Below are 26,635 nucleotides of genomic sequence, written 5' to 3'. Positions count from 1 at the left end.
CTCATCTTTTCCTACAGAAGTGAAAAGTTTTTAAAGAAAAGCTCAAAAACTCTCAAATGAAGATCAGAGAGAGAACCAGACACTCACTAGTCGGTCTCTGTCATTTTGGAGTGATGACATAGCTTTCTTTAAACTCTGGACTTCAGCTGGGTTGGTTGCAGGCTGGGCTGCAGACCTCTGCTTCCCCTCCTCTGACTTGCGGAATTTCTCCAGTTCATTCAACAGGTAATCTCTCTCATTCTGTAGACTGGCCATAGCCTTGGAAAAGGACTGCACTTGGTTGTAAGAATCTTCTAGTTGTGAGGACAAGTGAAGCAGTTGCTCATCTTTGGACAGAAGCTGTTGGTTAAGTTTCTCAAGGTGAGGCAAGCTGTTATCCTCAGTGGAGTTCACAGAAAGGGCAACTTTCGAAACAGGAGCATCTTTTCCCCTGCTTAGGAGGCCCTGTTCTTCTCTCAGCTCTGCCAGCTCCTTCAGACTGGCATCGTATTTCCTTTTCAGTTCATCAAGCTCCTCATTGGCACGATCTCTGCTGTTTTGTAGGGAATTCATAGACCTTCCAAAAGACTGGATTTGTGCTGTGAGATCTTTATTTTCTTTGGTGACCGAGAGTAATTTCTGTTCCATCTCCACCAGATCTCTTGCCAGCTCTGCCACTCTCTCTTCTGCGGTTTCTGTTTCGTTTCGCATTATCCCTGCATCATGATGAAGATGTTTCAATTCTTTCTTCAGTTTATCTTCAATTTCACCCACCTTCTTGGCAGCCTCCTTCTGAACACGAACCAATTCCTCTTCCAGTTCTGTAATTCTCTTCTGAGAGGAGAAAAGGATAGTACTTAACCTCTGTACTTCTTCTTCTTTTACTTTTAGTTGGGCCTGAAATATTCCTAAAGTTCCTTCTTCTTGCAAGGCTGTCAATTGTCTCTTTAGTTGGGATACAGACACATTTAAGCTCTCAATCTCTTTAGACAAACCTTGTTTCTCCTCCTCTAGAGCAAGAGAGGACCTCCGCAGATCCTCCTTTGCTTCCTCAGACTCCTTCAGCTTTTCTTCCAATTTGACACATTCACTTTTCAGCTCCTTATTCTGCTGAAGTTGAGCGTCAAGGAGCTGCTTTTGCTGGCAGTCCTTTCTTGATATCACTTGGTTCAGGTCTTCTCTGTATTGGATTAGTTCTGCATCTAGTTTGGCATTCTCAGAATTGAGATCATCCATATGACTCCGCAAGCATCGAATTTCTTCTTTAAGCTTGTTATTCTCAGCAGCAGCGTCTTGGATGAGTTGATCTTTTTCCAAGATGACAGAGAGATGTCGCTCTTCCAGCTGCTGGTAGTCACCTACGATGCGGTCTCTGTCATCCTGGAGAGAAGACATGGATTTAACAAAGGAATTCAACTGAGCCTTCTGCTGCAAGTTTTCCTTTTTGATGGCTTTCAGTGCCTCCATAAGCTGGTTGGTTTTGTCAACAGCCTTTTTGTTCTCCTCTTCTAAGACAACATTCTCCTCTTCCTCCTGCAACAACAGGTTTTCCAATTCTTTAATTTCCTTATTATGTTGCTGATGTAGTTCAGCAACAGCTACTTGGACTGCCTGTTCCTTGGCAGAAAGCAAGCTTATAATCTTCTGCTCTTTCATGTTTATTTCTTCATGCAGCCTGCTGGTCAGTTCTCTGGAGGCCTGAAGATCCATCTCTAGCTGTTCATAACTGAACTTACAATTCTGGATATCAGCCTCTTGCTGCTTTATGATTCCTTCCAAGTTTTCTTTGTTTTCCTTACATTTTTCTAAAGAGCTATTTAAATCAGCTGACTGGTCTCTGAGAATCTTAAGTTCTGATTCCAACTTAACTAATTCATTCTGAGAACTGTGGTATAGTTGTCGAGTCTCTTCTAGCTGGGACAAAAGTTCTTTGTTTTCCCCCTGCAGAGTATCACAGACCTTCTGTTGAAGCTGAACCTCTGTCTGGGCCTTGGACTCCCAAATCTGCTTGTCATGTTCAAGCCTGGAAAAAAAGAGAGAAGGTCATTAATCACAGATTTCAAGGGAACACTATTTGATGCCTAAGGGACATATACAACATTACTCAGATTTAAAGATGAAGCAGTATTCGTAATTAAAGGTGCTCATCCTTTCAATGAAGAGGTATTAGTTCTACTGGATGTTCTGCATTAAAGATATATTGCACCTAAGGTTATTTAAGTCATAAAACTCCAAAGCCATGTTGCTTATTTTAGTGACATGACTTTGCACACCCTAGAAAGCAGTACTTTCTACTATTTTGCTTTACTTTGCTCCAGAAAAGCTCAGGTCTAGCTCCTTAAAGGAATAATCTTGGTATGACAATGAGGAGACCTGTCTCAAAGCAGAAAAATCCTAATAAAAGTGGAGGAGTGCCCAGTATGGGGGTCACCATCAGTTCCTGAATTTGAAAAATGATATAAAATTGAAGTTAGAGGAAAATAACTCTCATGCAGTATGAATTGATGTTGATATGGGAAAGAGAAAAGAGGACATCATTTATAAGGCTAAAACAATCATTTGGGAGTACCACAGTAAAAATCCAAGCAAAGTAGTGGAAATGAAAAGGAAAAGGAAGAAATCAAAGAGCTCTCTCAATAGAAAGATAGGAAGAGAAGCAGACATAGATCTTCCACCTTAACATTAACCAAAAGTCACTGACAAAAAAAAGAGAGAGTCAGAAGTGAGATAGAATATAGGGAAAATTTCTAGTGAAATTTAAACCAAAATTAGTCCCATAATATTAAAAGACATAAAAATAGTTTAAATAGAGGCCTTCTTTACCTTCAGTTACATTTAGAAGAGCAAAAAAGTTACAAATTTACCTGGAAATATTGATCTTCAATTCCTCCATGTGGATGGACATCTGCCTAAGTTGATCCTTTAGAACACTGCAGTTCTCCTCTTTGAGTCTAATTTCTTCTTCTTTGGTTTGAATAGCATCACTGAATTTCCTCTCCCATTTCTTGGCTTCATCTATCACCCTGTCTCGATCATCCTGAAGGGAAGACATGCTCTTTGTGAAAGCTGCAAGCTGAGCCACGGTACTGTCCAAGTTTTCCTGAAGTTGCTTAACTTCCTTGTCTTTCTTGTTCAAAGTGATCTGAATCTCTCCAAATGTCTCTTCCAAGTGGACTTTTTCTCTACGCAAAGCATCGAGTTTCTCTTGCATGTTCTTCTTCTCTTTCAGGTGTTTCTCTTCTACCTGCTCCAGTCTTCGCTCCAGATCTTCATCCTTTTGTTTCATTTGGCTTTTAACTGATTCTTTGCTTGACTGAAGTTCCTTTTTCAATTTGAGATTGTCTGCTAGGACCCTTGCTGCTTCACTCTGAGTGTCATCTAGCAGAATTTTGAAGCTAGCCAATTCTGCTTCTGCCTTCTTGCGGTGTTCGGTGGCCTGAGCTAGATTTTCTTTGGTTATTTCCAAATCTTTCTGAGACTCGGTCTGAACAAATTCTAAGGCCTTAACAGTTCTCTCCAGAGCACTAATTTTCTCTTGGTACCTGATACAGTCCTTCTGCAGCTGCTTTACTTCCTGCTGTTTTTCTTTTAAGAGTTCCTGTAGTTCCTTTGCATGGCTTTTATTGCCAGGTCCCTTCTGAGCACCTTGGATTTTCTCCAAATATTCCTTTCGTATTTCTGATTCCACCTTAGTTTTCTCCTTGACTAACTGCTGCTTTTCTTCTTCCAATTCACTCACACACTTTTTAAGGTTCTGCATTTCAGATTCTAGTAGCTCATTTTTTATTTGGGCATCTGTAACATCCTGATAGTAATTCCCAATGCTTCCATTAAGTTCTGCTAATTGATTCATAAGCCTTTCTTCCAAATCATCTTTCTCTTCTTCTGCTGTCTCCTTTAGCTTGGTAACTCTGGCAAGTTCTTCTTGTATTTGCTGATTTGATAGGTTTATTTTGGTTACTTCTTCCTGAAGCATTTTTAGTTCACCATCCTTCACTGATATTTGACTCAGTAAAGTACTTCTCTCATTTTCTAAAGTCTGGCTAAATTCCCTTTCTTTCTGCTTCTCTTCCTGTAACTCAGCAATTCTTTCTTTGAGCTGATCAATCTGCTGAAGATAGTTATTAATTTCATCATGTGAGCTGACATTCTCACCTTCATCAGGCTTCTTGGCACTGTTCTCTGACAAAATGGATTCTGAATCTCCCGGCCCAGTGTTCATGTCCCGAGAGTCTTGCTCATTAGACTTACCTGGGACAGACTGTGTTGCCCCTTCAATGATATTCCTTTGGTTATCCTGTTTCTCAGTGGCCTCTAGGCTACCTTCTTTGGACACAACACTTTCTACTTGATGCTTTAAATCTTGAACCTCTTCACTTAGAGAGTCCTTCTCAGTCATTAAGGCCTCAAACTCTTTAGAAAGGGTTTTATACTCTGTTTTGACCCTTTCTAGTTCCTCTTTCAAGTTGGAATTGGAAGAAAGAAGTGCTTCCATACCATCATTAGATGCACCTCCTCCAGACTGTACCTCTGCTCTAAGCCGGTCATTCTCTTCTTCCAGTTCTAGGATTTTCTGCTGTTTAGATTTGGCAAACTTTCTCATCTTTTCCTTCATTTCCTCCATTTCCTGTTCAGTTTCTTGCAACTGCTTTTCTGCTTCTTTCTTGTTTGCTTCTGTGCTTCTTAACTTGCCATAAAGTTCTTGTTTCTCCTGCCTCACAGTTTCCACGACATGCTGAATCCTTTCTGCCTCATTACTGACATTCTCGTAAGACTGCAGAAGAACTTCATACTCTTTTTGTAACTCTTTGTGTTTCTCTTGCCACTCAGTGCTTTCTGCAATCTTAGAACATTTCAAAGATTCGATTTCCTTCACTAACTTTTCCTTATCTTCGGTAAGATCCTCCAGAGCTAATTTCAGACTTTCACAAGAGCCATTGAGACTTTGATTTTCCATTAAAGATCTGTCCATTTCTGTAACGAGCTTGTCTCTTTCTTCCTGAAGAGCAGCTAACTTTCCTAAGAACATATCTTTTTCTTTATTTTGAGTAGAAACTTGGCTTTCCATGTCTGCCAGAGACTTAGTGAGATGTTCAATGGTATCTCTTGCCAAAGACAACTCCTCTTGGAGACCTTTGTTTTCTTTTAGTGCTTCTTTTCGGGAAATAAGGGCAGCTTGCAGTTTCCTCTGTATTTGTTGCTTTGCTTTACTTTCTTCTCCAGTCTCTTCTGGTTTTTGCTTCATTTCACAAAGTTCCACCTGTAACTGCTTTATCCTCTCATCATGTTCTTTGGCTTGCATTTCCAGCTGGGTACGCAGAGCCTTGATTAAATCCTCTTGTTCCATTATCTCTGTCTGTACTTTTGTAAGCACCTCCTCTTTCTCATTAAGCTGTCCAGAAAGGTATCTAACTTCTTCTTCCTTTTTGCCTATAAGTTTTTGCAGTTCATCTAGTTCAGGCTGCAATTCTCTTAGATGTTCTAATCCAGCAATTTCTAGCTGACTGCTTTCCAATTTCTGCCTCAGGCTTTCTGCATAGGCTTCAGCTTCAAGGGACGCTGTCCTTAGACTTTGGATTTCCAAACCTTGTTTATTTATCTGCTCTTGTAACTGAAATACCTCTTCTGATTTTTTAGTAAGCTCATTTGTTGCAGAACTAACCTTCAATTCCAACTCCTCTTTCTCTGCCTCTATTTCTTTCAGCTGGGTCTTAATCTGGGCAACATAATTACTGCTCTGCAGAGCATCTCCATCTCTTGGATGAGAAAGAAAGTCAGACTCTGAAACAAGTTGAGCAGGTTGCTGCTCTGTGGTTTTGAATAAAGACTCTTTTAAACTTGGAGTGGGAGAGCCTGGATCCTGCTGGTCAATGCCCAGGAATTTTCTGTCTATAGACTCCTTTACTTGAGTCTGGAGTTGTCTCAGCTGGTCTCCAATGTTCTCATTTTCCTTGCTCTGCTCATCAAACTGTTCTTGTAAGCGATTATACTCATCCTTCTGGTGCTTCAGCTCCTCCCTAAGATGTCTTTCTTTCTCCTGTGCCTTTTGTAGAATAGCCTTTCGAGAGGTTAACACTTCCTGTAGCTTCTTTTGAAGTTGTTCCTTTTCTTTTTCTAAGTCCAGTATCTTTTCTTCCAGTTCTGGTTTCCAGTGCTCTCCACTACCTGCACCAGGTGGACGGATCGCCACTGTTTCTTTTACAGGTGCTGCTGAGTCTCCATCACCTACATCTTTGTTACCTGTGGTTAATTTTTGGATAACTGCTTGGTTTTCAATGATTTCTGCTTGCAGCGAATCTATTTGGTTTGTCTTCTCTTGCAAGTTTTGATTCATCTGTTTGATCACAGCCTGTAACTGTTCTTCAGCTGCTACCTTTTCTTCTAAATCCTTCCTTATAAGCTCTAATTCCACCTCTTTCTCAGATATTGTCTGCTTTAAAGAAATTTCTGCTTCGTGGCACTTAGCAGTCACACATTTTTCTGAGTCTTTTTTGCTTTCTTTATCTTCCTTCATTTCCCTCTTCTCACGCTCATTGAGCGGGATCTCGTTCATAGATTCATCTTTCACTTTGGCCAATTCCTCTTCTAATCTACTGACTTTCTGTAGAAGCTCCTTTCTGTTAATAAGAGCTGCCTGGAGCTTTCTCTTTCTCTGTTCACTTTCTTTCTTCACAAGGTCTAATTCATGCTGAAGCTCTTCTTTACTTAGGAGCCCTACTGGGCTCAGCTCATCATAATTCTGTTTAAGGCCAGAAACAACTTCTTTATCTTCTTCCACCTGCTCTTTTTTTGCCTCTTCAGCTCTCGATAATAAGTTCAGCTGTTCCTTAAGAGTCTTAATTTCAATCCCAAGAGAAAACTTCTCTTCATTAAGCTGGACCATTTTCTCAGTCATACTAAAGCTTATTTCTGTCACTTGCTGATCCTTCTCCAGGATGGTTTGTTGCAGGGTTTCCACATCTCTTTTTTTCTCTGATAAGAGTTGATCCATTTTTGCTATTTCAAGTTCCTTCTGTGAAAGAGCCTGGGAAAGTTCTTCCATCTTATTTGAGATATCCTTCACACGTTCTTCTCCTTCAAGCACTTCATTTTCCTTCTTCTGCAGCTGGCTTTGCAGGCTTTTCATCAGTGTACTCTGCTCAGAAAACTGAAGCTGTATGTCATCCAGTTCATTCTGTAAAACTTCAATTTTCACATCTTTAGATTTGGCTTCTATGCTTAGACTGTGGATCTGTTCAGTAAGCAAATTGTGATGATTCGTCTGACTTTCATAGTCAAGTCTTCTTTGCCTTTCTGCTTCTGCAAGGTTCACTTCCAGTTGTTGTACCTGAGCCCTCAGTTCTGTTACCACACTAAGTTCCTTCACTTGAGAAAGAAGCTGGTCTCTTTCTTCAGACAAAGCAGCGAATGCACTGTTGGTGTTTTCAGCGTTTTTCCTAAACTCTTCAATCAACTGGGTTAGGTTGCTGATTTCCTTAGCTTTCTCATCTAAATTTTCTTCATAGATTTCTTCTGCTTTATGAAAGTTTATCTCAAGCTCCGAAATTTGCCTTTTTAGCCTTTCCAATTCATCCTGGTGACACTGACAAATTCCTTGTACAGCAGAAGGGGGTTTATCAACATCATCCTGCCTGGTTGATTTTAATTCCATCCCTGTGTTGTTCAAAGATATTTCCTCAGATGTTCTATTTTGATATTTACTACTCATCTGCTCTTCTTTTTCAACTGTTAGAAGACTGCTTTCTTCACATAGCATTGAGGGAAAATGTTGTCGTGTATCTTCAGGCAGTATTTTCATGCTAACTGTGGGTATTCCTTCACTCTCTGTTTGCTTCATTTCTTTCTGGTCAGGGACCTCAGGGGCCCCCTCAGCTTTTTTTCCCTGGAGCTGCAACTTAAGAAAGGCAATCTCTTCTTGAGCTTCTTTCATTTCCAACAATAAAACTGACAGTTCTTTATGTTTCTGAGAAAATGTGTTGTCTAGGACATCCTGTCCACTCTCCTGGGCAGAAGGGCTGCTCCTATTGAGCCTGGTAATATCAACCATGTTGATCTATTTTTAAAAAAAAGAAAGGAAAAGCCTCAATCAGATAGATGTCTTACAAGAAAAAGTCTACTAAAAACTCATATTTCATGCATTTTTTCAAATCTACAACTTATTAGTCCAAACTTCCTACCATAAAACTGCTAAATCCTTTTAAAATCAGTTTTTATTTCCCAAATTGGACCTCTGAGAGTACCCTGTCAATCTTATACTGAGGCCAAGCCATAGTCATCAGACCTTATGGTAATCTGGAACTCCTTTTCCAGATATCCCTTACTTGGGAAACTATTTTCTTTGGATTAAAACTCCTACGTGTTTCTCTTAAGAACCACTTAAAAATAAAAGGGAGGCAGGAAATGCATTAAGTTTTGTTCCATCCCAAACCAAGAAGGAAGTTGTAATTCTTTTTCCTAAGCTATCTACTGAAATGGAAACTATTAAATAAGATAGCCATTACCAGATAAGTAGATTATCAAACAAGTAGGTAAAGATAAATTACCACTATCAAATAATCAAAAAGGAGTTCTGTGGAGGGCTGGGTATGAAATTACAGACTTGTTTGACAAAATACTATTGTTATTACAAAGATAACTGTGTTTGACTGCTCAACCCATATACATTATTTCTATAATTGTCTTCCTGGGAGACAAAATCAGTGAATCTCCTGATAAATTTCATTAGAATTTTACTAAATGAATTTGGGTTCAGTGTACACAATAAAATCTCCATCTTTGCCAATAGCACCATTTTTTTTTTCCCAGAAAAAATTTCAATTTGATATGAGGAAAAAAAACAAAACAAAAAACCCTAGGACTGTCAAATAATGTGGTGGCCAAGAGTACATGTTCTGCAGCCTAACTGCCTTAATTCACATCTTAGCTCCGCCACCTACTAGCAAAAGCTGGCACACAGCAAATATTCAAGGAGTATTTGCTACTATGTTGATAACATTCTCAGCCACTGAACAAAAAACATTCATCATTTTAAAATTATTTAAGAAAGATTATCATTTTTCATGATCATTATTCTTAATCATTTAAAATTCTTTGCTCTCTGCATTATTCATACTCAAATTTCTGAAGACTAAACATACTATTTAAACACATAGAAAAAATTCCTTTATAATTTCTTCATGTCACATTCCTATTTTATCCATCCCTATATACATTAAAGACCTGATACAGTCAAGGTATCACTCCTGCCAGAAGACTTCAATATAACTCCTTTTTTGTTCTCTCTCTCACCTTAAGTATCCTTATTTTCTTTTTGTCATGCCACTTCACTCACTTTCCTCCCTCCCTTGGTCACACCCTCTGCTGCTCCCTGGGATATCTATAAAATTCAATCAACTTTTTGGCTCAAGTGAAAAAAAAAAATCAATGTTATCCACAATGAGAGAACAGAGAACCAAAGAACTTAGCTTTTCCCAACTACTGCCATTACTTTTTCGGCTAATACTAGTCCCCTTTCAGCTGAGCTTAGACATTCTATGAACATTTTCTACTTACTTTCTCTTACCCCAAAGGATCATCCTAGGCACCAAACACAATTTCTGTGTGTGTGTTTCCCCCCCTTTCTTTTTCATTGTTCTCTGTTTATTTGTTCTCCCTTCTGGTATTTTCTTTTCCTTAAGAGATTACCATCTTTCTTATCTGTTCCTCTTTTTTTGATCTAAGTTATCTTGCTTTCACTAGACACTACTGCTAAGCATCTTTAAAAATTAAGCACCTGCTTGCCCAAACAAGATTCATTTTCCTCTGCCAGTATCCATATAATGCTACAACTTTCAAACTTTAGTTTCCTTTTGCCAAGTAGCCCCATCAAAAGATACTGAATATAAGTGTAGTGGTTAATTTTACTGTCAAGTTGGCTAGGGCATACTAGATACTTGGTCAAACATTATTCCTGATGCTTCTGTGAAGGTATTTTTTTAGGTGAGATTAATATTTAAATCAGTGGAGTTTGAGTAGATTACCCCTCCATAATATAATTAGACCTCATCCAATCAGCTGAAGGCTTTAACAACAACAACAAAAAAAGACCACTTCCAGAGGGAATTCTGTCATCAGACTGCCTTCAAACTTGAAACTATCACTCTTCCCTAGGTCTCCAGCCTATTGGCTCACCTACTCTGTAGATTTTGGATTTGCCAGCTTCCACAACTGCATGAACCAATTCCCTTAAAATAAATCTTTCTCTACATATATACATACTCCCTATTTTGTCTCTCTGAAGAACTCTAATAATTAAGCAGATGCTTTTTTAAAATTTTTTATTTTTTCGCAGATACTTCTGTTAAAAAGTTACATTATTCTTCAAGGCCATTTATGACTCTATCATGGACTTCTTGATTGGAAGAATAAAGCTAATTAAACACAATACAGCTAATAATAATCTTAAATCAACAGAATATTAAAGAACCACATATTTCTTATAGTAATTTTCAGGTTATAAAAAGGACCAATCTTCAAAAATTCCCTTTTTAATATAACCCGAAATGAACCTATGCCAATTTAGTGGAGGGGAACTAGAGATTTTATCTAATCTCACTGAGAAACTTTTCTGAGATGGGAAAGAATTTGAGATAAATAATAACCCAGTTAGAGAAATGGATCAGAAAATTCCAAATAAATGGCTACTGTGCTTGTACTTTGCTTCAGGACAAATTTTAAAAATCCAAATATTCACAAATAAATGTGACTAAATGGGAAATAATAACCATCATGACTTTTTAAAATAGATCTCACTTTCTAGGTATTGTAATGCTTGGTCAACATTAGAAAATTGCAGAAATGCTTACGTTTGAAGCTAACTCCTCTTGATCTAGTTCACATTCTGGTTATTTTAAGAACATATCACTTACCTCACTGACTTCTCTATCTGCCTCTCCACTTCTATTCTGAGCCTCCAAGAGAGTAATCTGAGAAGATAGTTTTTCTGAAAGTCACAAAAATAAATATCCTTAGATAATTTATGTAGAGTGTTTGAGAAAACAGAGGCATGATTGTGTGTGAGGTTATTTGAGATGCATGAAATAATCAAGAGGAAAGAAATAAAATATTTTGTGGAGATAAAAGATGTATGTGGCAAAGAAGTGGCAAGAGAAGATGAGATATAAGACAGAATAGTGAAAAAAAAGATAGAATGGTTAATTAGTCTGAGTGAGATATATAAATAGTGAAGGGCTTTAAAGGAGAAGGATGCCAGAGCATGTAAGTAGCAGCTATTTCTGTGGCATAATTTGGGCCTTGTAGGGGAATAAATTTGCCTTGGTTTATCCATAATCCTACTGTTTTCATAATATGCATCTTACATTAGTGGTGTGTGGGTGGCTCAGTTGGTTAACCAGCCAAGTCTCGATTTCAGCTCAGGTCATGATGTCAGGGTTCTAGGATTGAGCCCTGCATTGGGCTCTGCGCTAAGTGGGGAGTCTGCTTGAGGAATCTCTCTCCATCTTCTTTTTCCCTCCCCCTGCTCACGCACACTCTTTCCCTCTCTCTAAACTAAATAAATCTTAAAATATATATATATATATATATATACACATTTTACATTAATATAGTACTTAAATGTCTTCAATGTTCTTTCACATATATTCATAAAGACAGCAAATTTTAGCACTAGAACAGAGCTATCCAATCTCCTCAGTGACCATCTAAGGAAACAAAGAATGACATGACCTACAGCTAGTTCACAGAGAGCCAGGATCATAATCCAGTCTTCCAAGTTCTACCCCATGTTCTATTTTCACGCACATGCACACACATACACACACATAAAGGAGAAGTAGTACCTTGGAGGACAGAAAATACTTACTGATAATATGCCCCCAAGAAGTTTATACTCTTTCAGAGAAGCTAAGACAGATATATTAAAGGGAAAAAAGCATATATTGTATACTACATCTAGCTGTCTTAACATGACATACATGGGCTTTCAGGAGTTGACCCCACCTATTCTACGACATCTTCTGCACTGCCCCTTTTTTGTTCACTCTACTCCCAAAATATTGGTCTTATTTCTGTCTGCAAACACATCAAGTTTATTCAGACCTAATGGTATCTGCTCTTTTTTTCTCTGCTTGGAATGCTCTTTGCTTAGCCTGTTTGCATGGCTGTTCCCTTTTCATCATAGGTTTCAAGTTAACAGAGAGGCCTACCTTGACCACTCTAAATCTTCTTTCCTCTTCCCCCAGGCATACCTGCACCTAACTATTTTATTTTTATCCTAATACTTATCACTCTCTGAAATGTTCTTATTATTATACCTGTTTATGGCCTATCTTCCCCTCTATTACATTCAGGGCAGTATCTGTGGCAGATTACTGCCTGGTGCATAGAACAGATACCATGGAAATCTGCTAAATAAATGAATGACAATTCATGAAACAAATGAATTCAAGACAGTATATAATGTGTTCAGACAGCGCACAAGATTATTTGAAGAAGAGGTACAGTCATAGAAATGGAAGTTTCCATAGAAATGGAAGTACAAAAGGTGAGTTGAACAGAATATGACACATAAAGCAAAAGTAACCTGAGACCAAACACAAAAACTAGTATGAAAAATCTTAAGGCCATTGATCCCTGCAGGAAAAAACAAACTATAATGAGCTACATGACTGACAGGCATTGTCTGCAAAATTGCAAAGTAAACATCATGGATAAGGTCTCAAAGAAGTACTTTAAGTGCTGTTGAATAATGAGCTGAATTTGTGGTGGTGTTTATTTATCACTAATGGTGGGAATGGTCTAATAAAAATATATAATCCTCAGTATTTAGAGTTAAATAGAACTGAAAGATAGTTAAGGTGGAAATACTGTCTTTAGAGTTTAAGAAATGGTACAAATTCATTCTCACTCATAGAAGATAAAGCACAATAGTCCAGTTTATCAAGGATAAAATAGATCATTAATGCACTATTAACTACATGTTACTAAATGCACTGAGGTTCTTGTGAGGTAAATGATAAATCGAAGGAAGTAATTATTTTTACCAACTATTCACACACAGTCTACCAGAATAAAATGAGAACTTTACTTCAATTCAACAGAACTTTATTTGGCAGCCACTATTTGCCAGGAACTATACTAGTTCTTGGTAAAAAGTAAAGCAAAGATGAAAAACAAAAAGGGTTCCTACACTTGAAAGGCTTGTACTTTATCTCTGAAGAGCTTACAGAATAAAATATAAACATTAACAGATGATTTTAATACAATGTTAAAGGAATGCAAGAATGTTATAGAGGTACAAAAATTTAACCCAACTGACAGGGATCAGGGTCAAATTCCTGAAAAAGATAATACCCTAGTTGAGGCCTGAAAAATGAGTGAGAATTAGCCTGGCTAAAAGGATAGGGTTCTAAGTGGTATAGAGCATGAGCAAAAGCCAAAATGTTTTCTACTTTTGGACTTTTATTTATACTGATCTCTGTTATCTCATCCCCAAAATTTATTACTAGGAATGTCCTTTTTTTTTCATTTTGCCTATTTAAAAATTTGTCATCTTATTAAGGTCCTATTCAAGCCATGCTCTTGAAAAGACTCCTTGACTACTCCAAAATAAATATAATACAGATATCCTACAGCATTTATAGCTCATATGCAAAATGCTACACTTACATAAACACTGGTATGGTGCTTTAATTGTTTAGTGTGTATTAATCCTATCTTCAAGAACTACCAGCTGTGCTAAGATCTTTATTGTCATAGAATCAGAAAATCTACATGTTATATATGTGATGAAAGTAGAGGCACATGTGGGTTAAAAACACAGAGAATTACTGTTTTCATTTATACATACCATTCTCAGCTTTCAGCTCTTCCAGTTCTATAGAACTAAGGAGCAAAGCTCTCTTTTCATTCTCTAGTTCTACCACTTGCTTCTGCAAAAAGCCGATATTCTCCTCAGTGACTGCCTAAATTATAGAAAGACATTAAATTAATGATTCTCAGTGAAAAGTTTCACAGTAATGCCCAGAGAGTCTCTGGCATTTTTATCTTCTATAAGTTCTCTACCATGAAAATATATTAAAAATTGCATCTACTTATCTGCATCTTTAAAGTAGTGCTTTTTATCAGAAGACAGAAAATCTTTCATACACACTTCTAGTTCAGTGACTTTCGAATTTAAAAATGGACCCTGGAACTGGAAGAGATGATGCTGAGTGAAATAAGTCAAGCAGAGGGAATCAATTATCATATGGTTTCACTTATTTGTGGAGCATAACAAATAGCATGGAGGACAAGGGGAGATGGAGAGGAGAAGGGAGTTGAGGGAAATTGGAAGGGGAGGTGAACCATGAGAGACTATGGACTCTGAAAAACGATCTGAGAATTTTGAAGGGGTGGGGGGTGGGAGGTTGGGGGCACCAGGTGGTGGGTATTGTAGAGGGCACGGATTGCATGGAGCACTGGGTGTGGTGCAAAAATAATGAATACTGTTATGCTGAAAAAATAAAAAATTTAAAAAAAATAAAATAAAAAAAAATGGACCCTGGATTACAAAGAAATCTCAAGTCTGTTGCATAAGAAAAAAGATTTTCAGGTCCATTAAGTAATATTACGAAGTTTGATTAATGGCACTTAATAATAAGGTCACTCTAGTATAGGAGACTAAACATGAAGAGAGACTCCCAAAGAAGAACAGGAACAAAAGTTAACATGTAAACTTTAAGAAAGGAAGAAGAGCTGTAACTGTTTTTGTTTTTTCCAAGAATAATAAAAATTATCTTGTGCTTCATTTATGCATACATATTAGTTTGGTTTTCCTACAACACATCCTTAGTTGTATGTCATTGTGTATGTTTTCTTCTCCAAGAGGATTATTCTACACAATTCTTCATAAAAGTGTAGAATTTTTGAGTCTTGAGGGTCTTTATAGCTCACTCAGTCCTAAGTCTTCATTTGATGGTTAAAGAAATGACAAGAGATGAGTTTAAGGATTTATGACTTTTATCTTGAAGGAAGTTCTCAGTTTGCACTACACAAGCAAGCAAAACACTGATAGAAAAGCCACAGAATGAGAAGACAGACTTTGGGAGAACCATAGCTGCCAGACTATGAGAAGCAAAATCAAAGCAAGGAGAAAAAACTCAGCAGAGGGAGCCCTAAATTCTATGTGTACATTTAGCCCAATCTCTGGCAGAAGAATGAACTATACATTTGCAGGGTTGACTCAAAACAGAAGACTTAAGGCAAAAATAATTGAGTTTTGAATGCTACCCATGACAGGACAGAGTTTGTGGTTTGAATCCATATTACTGGCTTCTAAAAAGTAATCGGAACTCTTCAGAGTTTTAGAAAGAAGAGAATCTTATGAACAAAACATTCACAATATCCAGGTTATGATACAAAATCACTCGTCACACCAAGAAACAAGGAAATATCACCTATTTTCAAGAGAAAACAATCAACAAACACCAAGCACAAAATGTTGCAGATTTTAGAACTAGAAAAAAAGAATTTTAAAGAAGCTATTATAAGTATGCTCAGGACATAAAGGAAAATATACTCATAATGAATGAAAAGATAGGAAATCTTAGTAGTATAAAGAAACTATGAAAGAATGAACTACCCAGAAATTCTAGAACTAAAAAACAGAACACCTGAAATGAAATACTCAGTGAGTAGGCTTAATAGTAGAATCTAATGAAAGAAGAAAGTCTTGGTGAATTTGAAGACAGATCAACAGAAATTATCCAATCTGAAGTTTGAAAAAAAAAAAAATGAACAGAGCCTCAGGAACTTGTTAAAAAAATAAAAGGTTCAATATATTTGTAATTGGAGTACCATAGGAGAGCAAGGACATAATGGAGAGAAAAATATTACTTGAAGAAATAATGGCAAAAAATTTCCCCCATATAAGTTTATATATATAAGAAATCCAACAAAAGCTTGGTGAGAAAATTACAAAGAAAACCCCAACTAAGTATGTCACAGACAAAGATAAGGAGAAAAGTCTTAAAATCACATAAGAAAAAAATACTTTATATAGAGGGGAACAATAATTTGAATAATTGGAACAACTGCTGGGAAAAAAATGTAGGCCAGGAAATAGTAAAACAGAATCTTTAAAGTCCTGAATTCTGTCCATCCAGAATTATATATCCAGTACAAAATATCATTCAGGAATAAAACCAAAATAAAGACATTTTTAGATAAGAGAAAACTAAGAATTTTTTCACCAATAGACTTGCATTACAAAGATACCACAGGGCATTTTAGAGGCCAAAGGAAAATATTATCAGATAGAAATCTGATTATCAGATAGGAAAGTGCATCACAAATAGTAAACATATTGGGAAATATAAAGGTCAACATTTTCCTCTTTAAGTTCTTTCAAATACATATGACTGTTTAAAAAATATAAATGTTAAAATTGTGTTATGGGACTTCTAACTTTCATTAATATAATACATACAGGACCTAGAGCATAAAGAATAGGAAAATGATTTATGATGACAAGGTCTCTACATTTTAGGTGAAATTGTCAAGTAACTACTCTAAGAAGACAGAATAGTTAAAAATGTATATCATACTTCCTAGAACAACCACTTAACAACATTTTTGTAAAAAGATATAGCTAAAAATCCAATAGAGGACTTCTGTTTCTGCCAAACAGAGAATAAAATGGAACATATTTATCCTCCCACCTGAAACAACCACACACAAAAAAGATAAAATAATGAAACAATAATTTTCAAAATACTAGGGATCAGGCAACTAAGGAGAGTGATCCCTAAGAGGTGGGAAAGAATGAGGTGAGCCTACACCTGACCAAGCTTAATGCATTAGGCCAATTTCCAGGCTGTGACCCAAGAAGTAAGAACCTAGGCATAGCCTAGCTGAATCCTTGAGTTGAGGAGGGAAATCAAGGTAAGTGAAGTTCAGAAAAGAGCACCAGACAGGAGAAAGCTGCATACAGAAAAAACCCTGGAGGTCTGCAGACGATCCCCAACAAGTATTTGATAGGGTATAGAGCAGAACATGGATGTGAGGAAATCATACAAGGCTATCAGAACTCTACAAAACTGTCTGAAGAGATTAGAAAACAACACTTGGTGCTTGCACAGGACCTGGAGGAGTGCTTATTCCCACAGCCAAATGTGGAAAACAGACTTCACAAGGTATCAAGTAGCACACTCAGTGAGGTGCCTTATCAAGGAATGACTGAGTACTGATAGAGACCTGCCTAATAAATCAAAGGAGCAAGACCCAAAAGGATCAAATTTTTTTCAAGTAACTTAACCGCATCCCATTAAAATATTTATGTGAATACAAATATACACAGTACCCACAGTGTATGGCAACCAATCGAAGAGCATTAGGTATGCACAGAAGCAAAATATAAGCAACAATGAAGGGAATAATCAACTGAAACTGACCCAGGACTGACAAAGATGTTAGAATTAAAAGATAAGGACTTTACAGACAAGGAAAGATAAATACTGTATGATTTCACTTCTATGTGGAATCTAAAACACAAAATAAACAAATAAAAAGCAGAAACAGACCCATAAATACAGTGAAAAAAAAAAGATGGTTGCTGGGGGCGGGGGGGGGGGCAGGAATGGGCAAAATGAGTGAAGGGGAGTGGGAGGTACTGGCTTCCAGTTACGGAATGAGTAAGTTACACGGATGAAAGCAGCAGCTTGGGGAATATAGTAAGGTATTATAATAGCACGTATGGTGAGCTTTGCAAAATGTAAAGAATTGTTGAATCACCATGTTGTACACTTGAAACTAATGTAACACTGTGTGTCAACTATATTTCAATGAAATATAACTGGGTGGCTCAGTTAGTTAAGCATCTGACTCTTGATCAGCTCTGGTCTTGATGTGAGGGTTGCAACTTCAAGCCTGACATGCCCAGCATGGAGGCTAAAGATACAAACGTAGTGATCCGAAGGGGCATGTGCACCCGAATGTTTATAGCAGCAATGTCTACAATAGCCAAACTATGGAAAGAACCTAGATGTCCATCAACAGATGAATGGATAAAAAAGATGTGGTATATATATATACACAATGGAATACTATGCAGCCATCAAAAGAAATGAAATCTTGCCATTTGCGACGACGTGGATGGAACTAGAGGGTATCATGCTTAGCGAAATAAGTCAATCGGAGAAAGACAACTATCATATGCTCTCCCTGATATGAGGGAGAGGAGATGCAATATGGGGGGTTAAGGGGGTAGGAGAAGAATAAATGTAACAAGATGGGATTGGGAGGGAGACAAACCATAAGTGACTCTTAATCTCACAAAACAAACTGAGGGTTGATGGGGGGGGGTTGGGAGAGGGGGGGTGGGGTTATGGATATTGGGGAGGGTATGTGCTATGGTGAGTGCTGTGAAGTGTGTAAACCTGGCGATTCGCAGACCTGTACCCCTGGGGATAAAAATATATGTTTATAAAAAATAAAATTAAAAATTATGTTAGAAAAAAAGAAAAAAAAAAAGAATTTTAAGACCTTAGAATCAGAAAGGCTCCTGAGATCATGGTGCTTGTTATCTATTAATTTTTCTCATTAATCATTGTTGAGACACTAAATTAATGTTTTTCATGACTGCTTTCAAATGGAATCAACTCCAAAAAAGCATCTTATCAGACATAAAAGACATAACATTTCAGGATTAAAGCAAGCTTATATTACTTTCTGGAATAAATTCTCATTAAAGCACCCAAGTATGATATAGCAGAGATTAACAGACCATACTCATTATTAGAAGTATACATTTAATTACCTGTGTATCCTCAGTATCTGGGAGAGAAGTCTGAGATGCTGTTTCATGTTTTTGCAAGGTTGGTCTGATTAGAAATTGGCTAATTTCTCTGGATTTTTGCTGGAGTTGATCTAAGGAAAAGAAAGCCAATAAATAAAAATGATCTCTGCTGCCAGTCTGAAACTTGGTAAGCTATTACCTTCTAGAGATAACACCACATGCTATTCACTCTTAATTAAAACTATGATACCAATGACAACATGTTTTTAACAACAGTTTTTAATGGTTTAAATGCTCTGAAGGACCAAAGGCCATCTCAGTAAACCTCTTCCTTAAAAGGTCAAATAAATGGTCTTAGAATTTTTCACAAAGTCATTTTTCCTTTCCCCCTTGAAAATGTCTTTAGTATTTTTAAATTTTATTTTCTTCACTCTTCAATGAAGCATTATGAATCCCACTAAGATAATATAGCACAACTCTAAACATGTACATAGTCCAGTTAAGAGGACAATGTGCTCATATGATACAGTTTCCACGTAATGTCCCCCGAGGCTTTCTGGTTAATGTTTAGTTCCTCAATAGAGATCTTAAACTTAAGCCTTTCTGAAATCTTTCCTTTAAACGTTCTATCAGAATTAAATTAAATTAGAGGCATGTATAACTTTATTTTTTTTAATTAATTTATTTATTTGAGAGAGAGAGACCAAGAGAGAAAGCATGTGCACTCTGGTGGGGGAGGCGCAGAGGGAGGAGAGAGAAAATCCCAAGCAGATGCCACAATGCCACACTGAGTGTGGAGCCCAATGTGGGACTCAATCCCACAACCCATGAGATCAGAGCCCAAGTTGAAACCAAGAGTCAGATGCTTAACCAACTGAGCCACCCAGGTGCGCCTGTATTACTTTTCATTAAACCTTCTTAAAGGATAAAAGTTTTCCTTAAAAAGGGTTTATCACTTATAAGCATTTAGATCCATCTTTAGAAGTAAGGATGACTCCATTCAGTTCAGTCTCCCGACCTATGTACCTAGATCTACCCTGAGTTTTCAAAAAATCAATTCAAATCTTACTCATTTCAGTCACTGACCCCTTCAGATGGAGGTCACTTTTCACATAGCATTCTTTCCAATCTAGGAGACATTATAATTACCATAACGATAATTACAATATTAAGCCAGATTATACCTTCAGCCAGAGACAGGACAAATGACAATGAGTTCAGAAAAGATGAATTCTTAATTCTTCTACTTATTCAATTGACATGAGCAAATCATGTCATTAACAGATCCCAGAAATTTGTAAATAGGAGCCACTCAGGTGCTAAACAAGAAGACCTGAAAGGCAATAAAATACTGACCTTCCAGTTGTTGAATGGTCTGGGCTGAATGAACTGCCTGTTCACTCTTATCTTGGACAAGCTTTGAATTTTCCTCCTTTAGCGCATCACAGGCAGAGTGTAGTTCTTGCTCAGTCTTTTGAAGACTCAAAATGTGAGAGCTCTTCTCTTCCATTTCTGCTTTGTGCTTCTGTTCCAAAGTACTGTACCGAGACTGTAGTTCAGCCTGAGCTTGGCCTGCTTGCTCAAGCTGTTCCAGAAGATGATGCATTTCTTCCTGGAGGTTATGGAAGGATAATTTTCTCTCTGCCACCTCAAGTTGCATCTTTTCCATCAGAATCTTGGATTCTTGTCTTTCTGTTTCCACAGTGCTCCTTAAAGTATTATGCTCAGCTTCCATCTGCTGTAATTGCTGAGAGAGAATCTAAGAAAAAAAGGCAAATCCTCATGAGCCATAAATTCATTCTTTCATATGCATAGTGAAGTGCCTCTTCTGCGTGAAGCCTGGGGCAAGACACCCAGGACCAAACCTACAATTGCGTAAGACCCTGTTTTCACTTCTTCATACTTTTAACAATTTATATTCACACATACTTATTTGTGCCATTAGCTCTTACTTCCTATCTCTCCCATTACAAAATAAGTTCAATAAGGGAAGGGACTTTGTTTTATCATCATTGTTCTCCAGCATCTAGCATAGTATATGTCATACTGAGTACCTGGTGCTCAATAAATAGTGAATGAATGCAGTTCCTGCCCTCATGGAACTCAGAGTTCAGTGGGACAGTCATATTTAACCAGCTAATTATAATTCAAAAATCGTAGAGGCCTTGAGATACTTATAAGGTATTAGCAGGAGCAGAGAAGAAGGGAAGTTTGCCAAAAGTCACATAGCTGTAACTATTTATATAGTAACTATCTAGTTAGAGGCACAATTTGAACCCAACTGTCTGATGACAGCTAAAGAAGGGCCTTGGGATCAGGATATAGGTTTTATTAGGATGGGAGATATGGGAAAAACGTTTCTATGGAAGAAATTCCTCAAAGAGAGTTGAAAATCAAGGATATGACTGCCCTTCTCCAGCAGCATGCAGCACCCAGATGAACAAGCAGAGAATGGGGGCTGTAGCACCAATTCCATGTTAGTACTTGGCTACTTGGATGTGATGAGACAAAAAAACAGGGAATCCAAGGGCTGATAAAAGACTAGTCCAAATGGTCAAACATGAGGCAAAGGCAGATGGGAAAAGGACAGAGGCCAAGAAAGAACTAACATACCAAAGGAACAAAGTGAAAGGATCAAGGGACCTTAATGAGAATGAAGGTCAAGACGGACTGAGAAAGGGAATGACAGGATGGGATACAGCCTGGGATGGGATACTTGAGCTTAAGATTTTAGAGTATCAGTGTCTGATCACTTTAGATTTGGGGAATATTGCATGGTGAATTACTTCACGCCAACAGAGAATCAACAAAAACAAACAAGGGATAGTACATAAAGCACAAGAACCATTCAAGATAGCAAAGGAGCAAAATGACAGGAAGGAAAACTCACTAGAGGAGGACAGAATGACATTCTAGAGAAACTAGGACCCTTGACCTAAAAGCACAAAGTAAAACAGTCACAATGAAAGATGTGAAATACAAGCTTTGTCAGGGAAGGAACGATATCTGTTTTGCTCATCACTGTATCACCACCACTTAAGCAGGGGATATTTGTTGAAAGGATGAATAAATGGCATCAATTCTCAGAAGACATGATTTTATACATGCTGCCTGGAAACTACAGTGGAAATGGGGGGTGGAAGACACCTGGGGGGCTCAATCAGACTCTTGGTTTTGGCTCAGTTCATGATCTCAGAGGTGTGAGATCAAGCCCCATGTCAAACTCTGCCCTGGGTGTGGAGACTACTTAAGATTCTATCTCTGGAGGGGGCAAGATGACGGAGAAGTAGGAGACCCCATTTCAACTGGTCCCCTAAAATAAGCTAATTATCTACCAGAACACTCTGAACACCCACGAAAGCAGCCTGAGATGTAGGATTATACACTTCTGGATCTCTACGGGGCAGAAGACACCAGTGGAGAGGTAAAGCAGAGTGGGAATGATTGGACTGATATCGGAGGATAAACAGAAGGGGAGGGAGCCACCAGAAGCAACCCATTTGAAAGTAATACCCCAATATAAAAGTGTCCTGTGACTGGGAACCAGCACTGACTTAGAGTCTGGTTAAAAGCACTCAAAAAGAGTAAAAGATCTTAAGGGGCAACTGGTGGAATCAGGCAGTCATGGGCCCAGGTCTAAGCCCACAGTCCCAGAACAGCCACTGCCAGCAACCATCCATGCCAGAGAGAGTGCAGCGGAGCCCCCGGGGTTGCAGGGCTTGCACCACGCTTCAGCTGGGCACACTCCTGCCCCCACATGAGGGAGTCTGGTGACAGCGACAACCTGTGCTCCCTAGAATTTTTGCGCACTCTGCAACCGGCGTCTGACCCACTCCCTGCCAGTGCCTGAGAAAGCTCCATGCAGGCGCTAGACAGCGGTCTCTAGGACCGGACAATCGTCTGGACTCTCCCAGACAGGGCCCGAAGGAACTCAGTGCAATCTCTGCGGTGGCAGCCTGAGGTCTGGACCCCAGACAGTAGTCCCAGTGAAGGCAGCCACCAGAAGCGGGCTCCCTGGACCAATATTGCTCATGGTTTTAGGGGGTGCAGAGACAAGTGGGCACTTCAGGCAACCCCTGAGACAGTGTTTGGGGAAGTGCTCTGCCTGTGGGAGGCTGCAGGGCTCAGTGGAGTTTGCAGAGGAGGAGTCTGTGTGTTCTGGACCACCCAGAGGGGAGCAGATGGAGGCTTCTCTCTGAGACGGAGGTCTGGGTACAGTCTGCTTTCCAACAAACCTCCAAAAAGCCTGCAAAAAGCCGCCAAAGAAAAAAAAAAAACCTCCAGAGAACAAAAGCCTGAAAAACTGGTTTCCACGGAGCCCAGCCCCTTCACAGGGGGCAGGAGGACTCAACCCAAGCAAGACTGAAAAACAATGCAGCAGTCCCCTACCCCAGAAAGCCAGAAAAGAACAAGAGGACAACCACCACAGGGTCCCCATAAAATTGTAAAACGCCAATATGGGGGGAAACAATATATTAAGCTCCCAGTATTGCGCCAAAAACCTGTATATATCATAGAAACAACTTTTATTTTTAATTCGTTCTCATTATTCTTGTTCTCTTTTTTTAACCTACTTACCATTACAATAGAGGTTTAGTATAACATATACTATAATAACCTTTTAACTTGAACTTTTTTCATACATATACCTGTTTTCTTTTTCTCTTCTATTTTTTTTAATATACATATAGATATAAACTTCAAGGTAATCCTCTTTCCCTAATCAATACTACTCCTATATATAAACCAGTTTTACTCTCCCTTTATCTCTAGAAAGTTGAGCCCTTTAACAAAGATATCAAGACACACTCAGGAGGAATCAAAATAACCTTCCTCGCCCACATTGAGGATTTATGAACCACCCTCCTATCTTTGTTTTCTGTCAGTATTTCTGTGTATTTGTTTTTGTTCTGGTAGTATATAAATCTGATCCTTGGAGTTCATTTTGTCTGGGTTCTTTTTTTTTTTTTTCTTGTCACTTACTTTTTTTTTTTAATTTCTTTTCAGCATAACAGTATTCATTATTTTTGCACCACACCCAGTGCTCCATGCAATCTGTGCCCTCTCTAATACCCACAACCTGGTTCCCCCAACCTCCTACCCCCGCCCCTTCAAAACCCTCAGATTGTTTTTCAGAGTCCATAGTCTCTCGTGGTTCACCTCCCCTTCCAATTTCCCTCAACTCCCTTCTCCTCTCTAACTCCCCTTATCCTCCATGCTATTTGTTATGCTCCACAAATAAGTGAAACCGTATGATAATTCTTGTCACTCACTTTTGACGGTCTTTTCGTTTGTCCGTTTTTGTTTGTATACCTTATAAATCTTACCTTTGGGGCCCATTCTGGCTGGGCCTTCTCTCTCTCTTTTTTTTTTCCTGTCTCTCTCTTTCTCTCTCTCTTTTTTTCTTTTTTTTCTTTCTTTTTGGTGATGACTTCTGATTGCTCAGAAGCGTTCCAGGGTGCACTTTGCCTGGATCACAGCTGATATATTCAGCTACACATCCCCTCAACTACATCTCACTAAAATGACTAGGAGGAGTAACACCCAACAGAAGAAAAATTCAGAGACTGTGCCCTCTCCATCAGAACTACTGGATACGGACATAAACAGTATGTGAGAATGGGAATTTAGGGTAAGAATTATCGAGGCAATGGCTAGGTTGGAGAAAACTGTTAGTGACAACATGGAATTGCTAAGGGCAGAAGTGAAAGCTGCCTGGAGAAGAAGTTAAAAATGATATCAATGAGGAGGAGGAATCAAAATGGTGGAGAAGTAGCAGGTTGAGACGACATCAGGTAGCAGGAGATCAGCTAGATAGTTATCAAACCACTCTGAACACCTACAAATCCAACAGGAGATCGAAGAGAAGAAGAGCAGCAATTCTAGAAACAGAAAATTGACCACTTTCTGAAAGGTAGGATCGGCGGAGAAATGAATCCAAAGTGACCGGAAGATAGACCATGGAGGGAGGGGCTGGCTCCCAGCAAGCGGCAGAGCAATGGAGCACAAAATCAGAACTTTTAAAAGTCTGCTCCACTGAGGGACATCGCTCCAGAGGCTAAGCTGGGCTGAAGCCCATGCGGGGACAGTGTGGCCTCAGGTCCCACGGGGTCACAGAAGGATTAGGAGTGTCTGAGTGTCGCAGAACTCACAGGTATTAGAGCGGGGAAGCCGGCTACAGAGACAAGAGCCGAGGAGTGAACTCTCAACTCGGGAGTACCTTAAATTGTGATCCGTGGCACAGGCCACTGCTCTGTGAGCAGGGACCCCACAAGATTCAGGGAGACACCCCCCCCCCCGGAAGAGCACAGGGATCTGAGGGCTTTGGAGACTCCAGGCGGGGCTGTGTGCCAAAAACAGAGATGCTTGGTCACAGGCTGGGTGAGCTGGGAGCGCAAATGGAGGCCAGGGAGACGGGTGCTTTTCTCTGAGGGCGCACTGAGGACTGGGGCCCCGAGCTCTCGGCTCCTCCAGGCCAGAGATTGGGAGGCTGCCATCTTCATTCCCATTCTCCAGAGCTCTACGGAAAGCGTTCAGGGAATAAAAGCTCCCGAAAGCGAACCCAAGCGGATTACTTTGCCTGGCCTCTGGTAAGGGTGGTGCAATTCCACCTTGGGCAGAGACATTTGAGAATCATTACAACAGGCTCCTCCCCCATTAGATCAGCAAGAAATCCAGACAAGACCAAGTTCACTTACCAAGGAGAACAGCAGAATCCAGAAGAAGACAAAGCAAAGCATGGAATTCATGGCTTTCTCCCCATGATTCTTTAGTCTTGCAAAGTTAATTAATTTTTCTTATTTTTTTCTTCTGCTAAAATTTTTTTTAACTTTTACCCTTTCCTGTTTTAAAGCTTTTTAATTAGTTTATCCTAACAATACCTTTCATAAAAAAAAAAACTTTTTTGAACCTTCATTATTATAGTCATATTTTATCCTTCATTTTATCTAACTTTATTTTTTATATACACATACGATTTTTTCTCCTAAAAAAATCTGGGATACAACTTCTTCTAATAGATCAAAATATACCCTTAACCTAGCACACGGCTTTGTTCTAGTCTCCAGCCTGAGCAAATTCTCTATACTTTTTCTTTATTCTCCCAACCAACTTATCTTATCAACATCTTTTTAGAAAATTTTTTTAAAATTTTCATCTTTATAGCCATATTCCATCCCTTCATTGTCTTTACCCTTATATATGTTTTTCATTCTTTAAAATTTTGGGAGAAAGTTTCTTCTAAGAGACCAAAATACTCCCCAAATTAAATGGGTAGCCTGTTCTATTCACCAGTCTAATATATATATATATACATATATATATATATTCTTTTTTATATTTTTTTCTTTTTTTAATTTTTTTTCTGAACTTCTTCTAACCCCCTTTCCCCCCCACAATTTGGGGTCTCTTCTGATTTGGTTAAAGCACATTTTCCTGGAGTCTTTGCCTCCCTTTTAGTATTTTACTTGCTCCTTCATATATTTTAACCTGGATAAAATGACAAAGCAGAAAAACTCACCACAAAAAAAAAAAAAAGAACAAGAGGCAGTACCAAAGGCTAGGGACCCAATCAATAAAGACATTGGTAATATGTCAGATCTAGAGTTCAGAATGATGATTCTCAAGCTGCTATCTGGGCTCAAAAAAGGCATGGAAGATATTAGAGAAATACTGTTTGGAGAAAGAAAAGCCCTTTCTGGAGAAATAAAAGAACTAAAATCAAACCAAGCAGAAATCAAAAAAGCTATTAATGAGGTGCAAACAAAAATCGAGGTTCTTATTGCTAGGATAAATGAAGCAGAAGAGAGAATTAGTGATATAGAAGACCAAATGACAGAGAATAAAGAAGCTGAGCAAAAGAGAGACAAACTACTACTGGACCAC

General features: G+C 38.6%; 1 protein-coding gene across 5 annotated transcripts in view; it reads right to left on the bottom strand.

Annotated features, from left to right (window-relative positions):
- GOLGB1 (golgin B1) overlaps positions 1-26,635 on the bottom strand; it is a 103,815-nt gene that overhangs the window by 30,577 nt on the left and 46,603 nt on the right. For all 5 annotated transcript variants that reach the window (XR_007128474.1, XM_047735453.1, XM_047735463.1 and 2 more), the window contains 6 exons: positions 20,108-20,510; positions 18,773-18,882; positions 13,826-13,940; positions 10,887-10,960; positions 2,844-8,032; positions 88-2,002 (listed from right to left, as the gene is read on the bottom strand). Coding sequence is in view for 4 of the 5 variants with exons in the window: in XM_047735453.1 (XP_047591409.1) it covers positions 88-2,002; positions 2,844-8,032; positions 10,887-10,960; positions 13,826-13,940; positions 18,773-18,882; positions 20,108-20,510 (7,806 nt within the window). In the remaining variant the exon portion in view is untranslated. The remainder of the gene's footprint in view (positions 1-87; positions 2,003-2,843; positions 8,033-10,886; positions 10,961-13,825; positions 13,941-18,772; positions 18,883-20,107; positions 20,511-26,635) is intronic.

The sequence above is a fragment of the Lutra lutra genome, chromosome 1 (assembly GCF_902655055.1).
Source record: "Lutra lutra chromosome 1, mLutLut1.2, whole genome shotgun sequence".
NCBI lineage: Eukaryota > Metazoa > Chordata > Mammalia > Carnivora > Mustelidae > Lutra > Lutra lutra.
This window is presented reverse-complemented; position numbering and strand designations above follow the sequence as displayed.